This window comes from Ranitomeya imitator, chromosome 2 (genome assembly GCF_032444005.1).
Source record: "Ranitomeya imitator isolate aRanImi1 chromosome 2, aRanImi1.pri, whole genome shotgun sequence".
Lineage (NCBI taxonomy): Eukaryota > Metazoa > Chordata > Amphibia > Anura > Dendrobatidae > Ranitomeya > Ranitomeya imitator.
Genome location: NC_091283.1, coordinates 412,939,681 through 412,949,643, shown reverse-complemented (window position 1 = coordinate 412,949,643; position 9,963 = coordinate 412,939,681). Strand labels below are relative to the sequence as shown.

At 43.0% G+C, this 9,963-nt stretch overlaps 1 protein-coding gene across 3 annotated transcripts; it reads right to left on the bottom strand.

Moving 5' to 3' along the window:
* Nucleotides 1–228: 228 nt before the first annotated feature.
* Nucleotides 229–9,410, bottom strand: MTNAP1 (mitochondrial nucleoid associated protein 1). Of its 3 annotated transcripts, none has more exons than XM_069750724.1 (6): nt 9,275–9,410; nt 9,024–9,081; nt 6,243–7,289; nt 6,002–6,148; nt 3,083–3,199; nt 229–469 (listed from the first exon to the last, which is right to left on the bottom strand). In XM_069750724.1, exons 3-6 carry the CDS (start codon nt 7,285–7,287, stop codon nt 441–443), a joined length of 1,338 nt encoding a protein of 445 aa, XP_069606825.1. In that variant the 5' UTR covers nt 7,288–7,289; nt 9,024–9,081; nt 9,275–9,410; the 3' UTR covers nt 229–440. The 3 variants fall into 3 exon arrangements, with proteins under 3 accessions (XP_069606825.1, XP_069606827.1, XP_069606826.1); XM_069750726.1 differs by having other exon boundaries at nt 6,002–6,145; XM_069750725.1 differs by lacking the exon at nt 9,024–9,081 and having other exon boundaries at nt 9,275–9,363.
* Nucleotides 9,411–9,963: the final 553 nt, after the last annotated feature.

Here is a 9,963-nt window from a genome sequence, read left to right as displayed (position 1 = left end):
CAGTTTCAACGATGCCGAAGTCGTTCCCCTGATCGTTGGTCGCTGGAGAGAGCTGTCTGTGTGACAGCTCCCCAGCGACCACACGACTTACCAACGATCACGGCCAGGTCGTATCGCTGGTCGTGATCGTTGGTAAGTCGTTTAGTGTAACGGTACCTTTACACCTTGTGTCAGCACCAGCTTGTTTATGGTTTCCTCAATTGTTCGATACAGGGAATCCAGTACATGTTTCAGTCAGTAAACTCTTTTAATAATGGCATGGTCAGTACAGGGTCTCCGTTATATAAACTCAATACTAGAACTAAAAATAAGTTAACACAACGCAAAAAATGAACCTCAGTGCACATATTCACAAGGCTCTTGCTGACTGTCTCCCATGACATCAGGGTTGCTGATTATGACACCACAAGCAGTACCGGCATTACGGATCTGTGAGGTCATCAGTGATATTTTCTCCAGCGATCCTGCTCTGAAAGAAAGAAGTTAGAGGTATGAGCTGACGCTCCTGGTCCCTAACAGGGGCACCCCTCCGCCACGTGCTACTTATGACACTGGTGCTCTCTTATTTGACAGAAGGGCTATTGCGCCCCTTCAGCACCTGGACCCGGGTTTATGCATGGATGATAATGTGTGCAACCTGTAAAGCGCTGCGGAATATGTTAGCGCTATATAAAAATAAAGATTATTATTATTATTATTATTATGCAGAAGTTTTCTATCTGCTCACCTGCGTATAAACCCCCTCTAGTGGGCAGAAGGGAGAGCTGCAACACTGGAATCCCAAGAATTAAATTGATATACAGTTAATGGGGGTTTCTGGCTTCTGAAAACCCCCTCTCCCTGGAATGTATGTGTACATCATTATTAGTATTATATAATATTTATATTTTATTATTTATTATTTTATTTTTGTAAGGTTGTTCTTTTAATCCATTTAACCCTGTTGATAAGCACCGCCTATGATATTTGACAGTTAAAGGGTTTTTCCACTTTCAGAAAATCCGTGTCCCAGCTGCAGTTTTATGTGAATCGCCTTACCCAGTTCCAGAACTCCGTCTCCGCCGCTGCTCTCTGTGTCTGTTAATGTGTGCAGTGCGGACGTCCCATTGACAGTGCTGCAGCCTATAAAAGAGCTCACTGGCTGTGACTGAGTAGATTGGCAGTTAAAGCCACTGAGCTCATTGATTGATTGCAATGCTGTCGATAGGACACTCAGTGTTGGACCTGGGGAGGGTGAGTAAAGTTCAGTTTGATTTTTTTTTTTTAACAAACTGCAGCCAGGAGACAGATTTTCAGAAACAAAAAATAAACCCCTTTAACGTGGAATAAGCAGTTGCTATATACCACTAGTGACACTTATCCTAAAGGGGGAAACAACGTGGGTCAAATGGATTAAAAGCACAACTTTTCTAATACCGGTGTCTCAGAAAAGTATTATTTAAGTATGAACAAGATATCAAAGTAATAGAGAAGAGCCTGACTGTCATGCAACTCGGACGAGGATCGCAACGTAATGCTCGGACTGGCTGGCGGCTCTCCCGACCAGAGTGTGACAGCATGTGTTTCTATGCAGCTGTCAGGAGAGCCGCCAGCCAGTCCGAGCATTGCGTAGCGATCCTCATCCGAGTTACACGGCCATCTGACTCAACAGGATAGATGAAAACAACTAACAAAATTGATATTTTTGCAAAATCGCGATATGCAACCTGCAGTTTTATAGTGCTGCAAATTTTTCTAAAATTGCTCTAAAACTGCAGCAATTTTGCAGAGTTTGAGAAATTTTATTAAAACAAACGGCAGCCTGGAATATAAATATATGGCCCAGCCTGGAAGGAGCGCTCGCTCTCTGATTTATCCTGCAGTCTCCAGTTAATTCCGTCTTTCGGGCTGGATGAGATGTATTGCTTTTTTACGGCTCCAGGAATACATTGCTGTGTGCGGAGTTAATGTTCTCCTTCCAGCTGGTGTGGTATAATGGTCCGCAATGATAGGTGATTTACCGGAACGGCCCGTGCTGGGCATGAAGCGATCTCCATGGTAATGTGGCTTTTAAAGCAAATATTCTGTCTGAACGTTAATATCCAAATCGCCCAGGCTTTGCCTTATACGGTTCTGTGGGGCTGATCCCTCTATTGCTTCAGGTGAGCAGACCCCGAATATCTCAGGATGGGCGACATTATTACTGACTGTCTGGTGTCAATCAGATTAGGAGTGTAATATGGCGCTAGCATGTGACTGTCTTCTTACGCACGCGCTGGCACTTTTTGATGATCGCAGTTATTAAAGTGGCCACCTTTTTCCAAAAAAACAGCACCAACTCTATCCACAGGTGGTGTACGATTTTGCATCTCAGTCCCATTCACTTCAGCAGGGCTGAGCTGCTATACCAAACAAAACCCCATGGATAGGGTGGCCACAGCTTTTGGAAAAGGGCTGCTGGGTTTTTCTAATCCTGGACAACCCTTGTCATAATTATTGTTAAAGGGATTGCTTATTTTTGTGGCTTTTTCTTACTAGGAAAAATGTATTTGGGACTAAAAATAATTTTTGAAATTGGGTTTCATTAAATATTTTGGACTGTTTGGCTTCTACAGGCTCTTTAGTTTCTCTGCACATTCATCATTGATGTGATCGGATAGATAAAGGCGTTAACTGTTCTGGGAAACCTTCAAAGCAAGCTCGCTGATGTTTCTCAGCAAACTCATTCTGCAACCAGCTATAGACAGTGCAACACAAGAGGGTAATTGCACTTGTATATATCATTTTTATTCTTTTTTTACTTAAATTATCCACAAAAGTGGGACAGTTCCTTTCTACTGTTTTGTGTATAGAGCTGTTCTGGATGTGTTTCTATGATTAAAACAAGACCCTGTGTAGGGAGATCCCTTCAGATCCTTCATACATGATCCCCTCTATATTTCCTGACTGTACATTAGCAACACTCGGGGAATAAACAAAATGATGTGTGACATGGAGATACATAGGAGCTGTATACACAAAACGGTAGCCAATGGACTAGCCAAAAAAGGGCACACAGCTGGGCATAAAAGGCAACCTTAGGATTAAATTGAGGTAATCATACTTATATGGTCAAAGTTCCAGGAATAGCTGAGAACGCAGTAACCCGCGAGAAGCATCGTCAGCCCTCCCGCGCCGCCTTTCTTCACATTGATGTACTTGTTGTAGTAGCGTTCCCAAGCTGGAAAAAAGAATGGATAGACTTAAAAAGGAAAGGGTTAACTAAACTAAACGTCTGAAACATAATAACATTTCCCTTAAACTTACAATAAAGGGCGGTCCGGGTTTTTTTTTTTTTTTTTTCAAAATTGGCCTCTGGTTAGGAAATAGTATATAAAATAATAATTTAAAAAAATTACCCGCCTAATTAAAAGTTTGCCCTATCTGCGATGCTGTCCTGATGGTCCCGCAGCAGTGTGACCACTGACGAAAATGATTGACTGCAGCAGTTACATAAACAATGGACATGATATCAGCACTTCAGAAACAGTAAGGACCACTTGGGTAATGCTGCTGGGGCAGCTGGAGTTTGATTAAGTACTGGAAGGGCTAAGGACATGGAATTATCAGTTTTAAAACATTCTGAACAACTCCTTTACAGAGCTACCGTAAATTTCTTGTAAAGATCCCTGAACTCCCCTGATTCTGATGCTGTTTTCCGTTGTGTGCTGCGTTGCTCCATTGCAGAGATATTCACATTTGTTGCTCATGTAGCGCACTGGGAAATCTCTGCTTTGCGGTACAACTGGGCGATTTTACAGAGTCTTTTCTGGGGGGTGTGCTTTGACCCCACCCTCCCAGATGCTGCCAATCACAACTGAGCAGCTGATCTAGCAGGCTCAGACCATGCTGAGCCGTGATTGGCTGCTTCTAGAATGAAGAGTGAAAGTACACGCCCAAAGAGAAGATTCCGCAGAAACACCCAGTTGTACTGCAAAGCAGAGATTTCACATAGTACGGTCCAGAAGAAACAAATGTGAATATCTCTTCAACGGAGTGATGCAGCAGAATCGGGTGAGCTTCAGGATTTTTACAACATATTTAACTTAATTTTTGGAGCAAATGACAGGCTGTGTTTAAAGTTCACTATCACAGTGATCAAAATAAAATAAAAAAAATAGTAAATCAAACCACCCTTTATCACCCCCTTAGTTAGGTAAAAATAAAATATGTATTTTTTTCCCATTAGAGTTGGGGTTAGAGCTAGGGTTAGGGTTGTGTTGAGGTTACAGTTGGGGATTGGGTTAGGGTTGGAGTTAGAATTGGGGGGTTTCCACTGTTTAGGTACATCAGGGGGGTCTCCAAACGCAACATGACACCCGCCATTGATTCCAGCCAATTTTGTGTTCATAAAGTCAAACGGTGCTCCCTCCCTTCTGAGCCCTGCCATGTGCCCAAACAGTGGCTTTCTCCCCACATATGGTATATCGGTGTACTCAGGAGAAATTGCACAACAAATTTTGTGGTCCATTTTCTCCTGATACCTTTGTGAAAATAAAGTCTGGGTCTAAAGTAAATTTGTTGTTAAAAAAGTAAAATGTTCATTTTTTTCCTTCCATGTTGCTTTAGTTTTCGTGAAGTACCTGAAGGGTTAATAAACTTCTTGAATGTAGTTTTGAGCACCTTGAGGGGTGCAGTTTTTAGAATGGTGTCACATTTTGGTATTTTCTGTTATATTGATCCCCAAACTCACTTCAAATGTGAGGTGGTCCCTAAAAAATGGTTTGGCAAATTTTTTGTTGGAAAAATGAGAAATCGTTGGTCAACTTTTAACCCTTATAACTTCCTAACAAAAAAAATTATGTTTCCAAAATTGTGCTGATGTAAAGTAGACATGTGGGAAATGTTATTTATTAACTATTTTGTGTGACACCACGCTCTGATTAAAGGGCACAAAAATTACGGTAAAAGTTTGAAAATTGCTAAATTTTCGCCAAATTTCCTTTTCTTTTCATAAATAAACACAAGTAATAGCGGATAAATTTTACCACTAACATGAAGTACAATATGTCACGAAAAAGCAATCTCAGAATCAGCGGGATCCGTTGTAGCGTTTCAGAGTTATTACCTCAAAGTGACAGTGGTCAGAATTGTAAAAATTGGTTTGGTCATTAAGTACAAAATTGGCTCCGTCACTAAGGGGTTAATGGAAGTCGTATAGTATCAGAAAAATGTTGCTTTCTTTCAAAAACGGCACCACACGTATCCATGGATGACTGGCTTTGTGAATGGGGATAACGTGCCATATCGCACCAACACCTGTGGACAGAAGTGGCGCTGTTTCTGGAAGAAAGCAGCTATATTTGTCAGTTCCTTGAGAATCCCCTCTAGGAACTAAAAGCTCATTCACCGATTTTAGAACGCCATCTCTGACCTGAATGTTAGGAATAGAGATGAGCGGATCAGGCAAAATTAGAATTTGTCTGCTTGTGTCGACGGGTGACAATGAGGACTGGAGGGGCCAGAGAGCTGATCGGTAAGATGAGTATAACGATTTCTTAATTTATTTTTTTAATCTTTTGATGGTCCTATACATGTCAAAATTTTGCTGAATGCGCCCAATATAATTCTGGCAAATGCCAATTTTTGCAGTATTCCACTAATTTATTTGTTTATCTCTAGCTGTGACCTATCATAACGATATACCATAATTATCTTGGTGTGAAATAACCCCTTTAAAAGGAAGCTTTAAGACATTAAAGATTATTAATGGATTTGCTGATGGTAGAGAACCCTTAGGTAGCAATATTAACCAATTAGGAAATTGGCTTCCAGCTTGTGGAAGACCTAAGACCTGGAAGTGAGATCTCCTAGAAGACTAGCGTGCCACCATTGACTTTAAAGGGTTCTCCACTTTAGACAATCCCTTTTCGTAGTAAGGGTAACCCAAACTTTTCCACTGTTGAGTGAAACAACCTGACCACAAGTGTTGAATTCTCCTGCAGCACCTCCACAGGACAAATAAGGTAACTTGCTCTCTCACCGTTTGCCATAAAAGTTGTAAGGTTCCTTGGTGTAAAGTTATGGTTGGCCAACCAGTGTGGAAGCTCCCCGAGTCTGACATCCATCAGGCGCTTGGATGTAGACTGGCTTTCTAGCATGGACTCGGTACGAGCAATCTTGGAAGCTTCTAGGGAAAGAGAGGAGAAAAATGACCCACAGAGCATAAAATGAATGAGGGTTCCTTGTAGGATTCAAGCAATCCAGCCATGGTGGTACACTACCAGGTAGATTTCTTATTGGGTCTGACATCCTTGTTCCTCTACCAAGTGGATCCCATTGATCTTGTCTTCCAGGAACTATGCACAATTGGACATAATTGGGATACAACTGTGGAATCCAGTGCAGCCCTAAGTGACCAACGACTATCTTCATAGTCTTGGGTGGGACTAACACGTCCATCTTGATATCCATAGACTTCCCGGTAGTCCCAAATACTTTAATATCATGCATTTCAGTTTTTAAATTGCACCCAACTTGGGCAATTCCCGGTATTTGTGTTTTAACCCCTTCCTGAGAAAAGTTGGTAGACCACTCGAAGACCATCAAAGCCTTGGTAGATCCTGAAGGAAACTTTGAAACAAAATTTGGGTCCAAATGGACCTGTCTGTGAGGCCGTACCCCATCTGAACTCACTACAATGTCTTTTTCTGAGATGCGATTGGGCACAAATAATCGGATCAAATCTCCGTCAAACTTTTCAGTACTGACTTGGTCTCTCACAGTTTCAGTGTTGCCTGATCTTGGACTTTCCACAGTAATTGGTACCGATCTCTCAAGATTGGTCTTTAATATAACGGCCTGCTGAATTGGCAACATAGGTTCTGCCAATGCCACCAGCTGTTGATCTTGCTCTTTTGGTAAGGTAACCATTTGACTTGTCCTTATGGCTGTCTGTAGAGCTTTCTTGGACTCTTCGATGGTTGCTACAGCTATCTGCTGGGTCATCATGTTTCCTGATGTGACTTTTCTCACTTTCGTTGCTGTCGTCCGGGATGAGGATATGGTTTTGCCTTGCTGAACTTGAATTTTTAGTACTGTCTTACTTTTCGCTTTTACTTTCATGTCCTGTTTATCTACGTTTGACAAAGTTGTGCCCGTCCTTTTCATGGGCACCTGTATGGCAGTCCTACTTTGGTCTCCAGGGTCTGACCTTGTAGTTTTGCTTTTGTTTTCAGCCATCTTACAATGGGGTAAATGGGATTTCAGTCTCTTAAAAGCCTTCCCGCAAAACGGGCAAACATCCATTGGAGAAGATGGATCTTTCATCACTGAAGAAAACAAAAATAAGAGGTTCAGAGGTTATAACCACAGTGGTTAAAAAATGGATAAAGGGTATCGGGAGACATCTGACCTCTGGGTCCTCTACCTAACTTGAGGCGAGGGGTAGAAGGATGGCTGCGCAAGCTTAATTTACCCTTCTCGCCTAAGGAAAGGGAACTGTATGAGGTTTGGGTCAGGTCGAGAATTGAGCCTGTAGTAGAGTTGTGTGGAGTAGCCCCAATGATGTCTATATGTGGCAGCCGCCTTACAAGCTGGAATGGGTGTGAGGTGGGCCTGTTCCCCTTGCTTATTATGGGTCTTAGTGGTGGGACACCCGACTATCATAGTATTATGAGAAGTTCAGCAGCACTACCGTAATCCATCTCTGAGCCGCTCCCAGTGTCAGGATGTTGTCAGTGACCAGGAGTAAAAGGATGTGTCGGAATGGGATGGAAGAGTCATTATCTGTATGTCTGGTTTGGTGACTTGTGAAAGAAGGGGGCAGGCCTGATGGTCAATATGAAGAGGGGCCGGGTCCAGGGATCTTTTTCAAGTGGGAGAGTCTGTGGGTCTCTATAAGGAAGCGGCTGGTCTGGGGGTGTGTATAAGAAGTGTTGGGGATTGAGAGGGTAACTGTATAAAGAGGTTGGTCTAAAAGGTGGGGACTGGTTTAGGGGTCTTTATATAGAGGGAACTGGTCTAGGTGATCTATATAAAAGGTATAGGGGGCTTGTCTATGGATCTGCGCTATGCTGGATTGGTCAGTGCGGGCTGTATAAAGAAGGGCCTGGGTATATAAAGGGGTGAATAGTCTGTGTCTCTCTATTAGGAAGAGGACGGTCTTGGCATCTGTATAACGGTAGCGGTTGGTCTGGGGGTCTGTATAAGGAGTGTGGGGGGATTGATCTGTATAAAGAATCAAACTGGCTTTGGTATCTGTATAAAGTTAGGGAGTTGGTCTAGGTTTTTTTTATAAAGAAGTGGGATGGTTTAGGAATTCGTATAAAGAGAAGTGACTGGGCTAGGTGATCGATAAAAAGGTACTATGGGGGCTGGTCTAGGGGTTTGGATAAAGCTGCAGGGGATTGGTCCATGTGGGCTGTGTAAAAAGGGGGGCTGTAAAAGGAATGTGTGGGATTGATTGGTGTGTATTATACAAAGATTCAGACTAGTCAGGGTATCTTGTCAAAGGTAGGGGACTGATCCTGGTATCTGTATAAAGGTGGGGGCAGGTCTGGGGGTCTGTAAAAGGAGTGAGGATTGAGCAGGGATCTGTATAAAGGTGGGGGACTAGTCTGGTGGTCTGTATAAAAGTGGGGGCTGGTCTGGGAGTCTGTATAAAGATTGGAGCTGGCCTGGGGGAATCTGTATAAAGGTGGGGGCTGTAAAAAGAATGTGGGGGATTGATTGGTGTGATCTGTACAAAGAGTCAGACTGGTCCTGGTATCTGTATAAAGGTAGGGGGCTGGTCTATGTGGTCCTTTTAAAGATGGGGATGGTTTAGGGTCTTTTATAAAGAGAGGGAACTGGTGTAAGTGACCTATACAAAGGCACAAGGGGGCTGGTCTAGGGGTCCAATAAAGGGTGTTGTGGGATTGGGTTAGGGTGCTGTATAAAGAAAGGGGCCAGTGTGTGGTCTGTTTAAAAGGGGGGAATGTATTTTGGGGTCTGTGTTTTACAGTGCAGTGCGTGTCCTAAATAAAGGGACATAGGACCCCTTTTCACACCACTGTATTACGCACCTTTTCAGGGTCTCTCAGCTCAAAGACATCCCCCGGTTCACTGACAGAAGGCAGAGAGCTTGAAAATAGGAAATGAAAGGCAAAGTTTATCAGAAAGTTCCTTAACGTCTCCTGAGGTAAGGATTGCGCTTTATTGCTACACTGTGGGGTGATCACTGTCAGAAAACATGGACTCATGTAAAAAAAAAAAAAACAAAGGTGAATGAATCTTTGGGGGTCGCACACAGCTCAGACCCCGAGCCGGGATTTACCTGCTGCTCCTGGGATCACATTCCACCTCACTCCTCAGCCACGTGCTGCCTCTGACCTGCACCGCACGGATGACGTCACCTCACACGTGACGGTCACATGGACATACCTTTGGCCACGCTGATTGGCTGAAAGGACTTGTCCCTGGGAATGAAGGTGTCTCCATATTGGTAGCGGCAAAAGTGGTAAGTACTTTACCGGCTCGCTGTTCTATAGTCATTGACTGCCTACCATACGTCTGATATTATAGTATGGCGGGTATGGAGACTGCGAGTACACGTACTTTAAAATAAAAGGAGAAAATCACGTATATACTCCAACAAAATGGAGACGCATGAGGCGACGAGAAGGATCACGTGGCAGTTTAGTGTTTTGTGATTGGCTGGAGCCTCCAAGATGGCTATGTGCGCCATGTTGGTAGAGGCGGTAGACAAATGTACATCACGTATCTACCGTGTAACGCTGACAGTCTCAGGTATGTTGCCCAAGATCGACCAGTCGGAATCCTTGTTTAATTTTCAATTCATTTCTTGAAAAAAATAAATAAAAGCAAAATTCGGATTGGTTGCTATGGTTGGCTCTGCTCTCCATATACTTGTATCATTATCAGTGTGATATTATAATCTAAAAAAAACCATCCATGCAGCGGAAACAAATGTTTTTAGAGCAAAGTAGTTTTTTTTGTCAAACC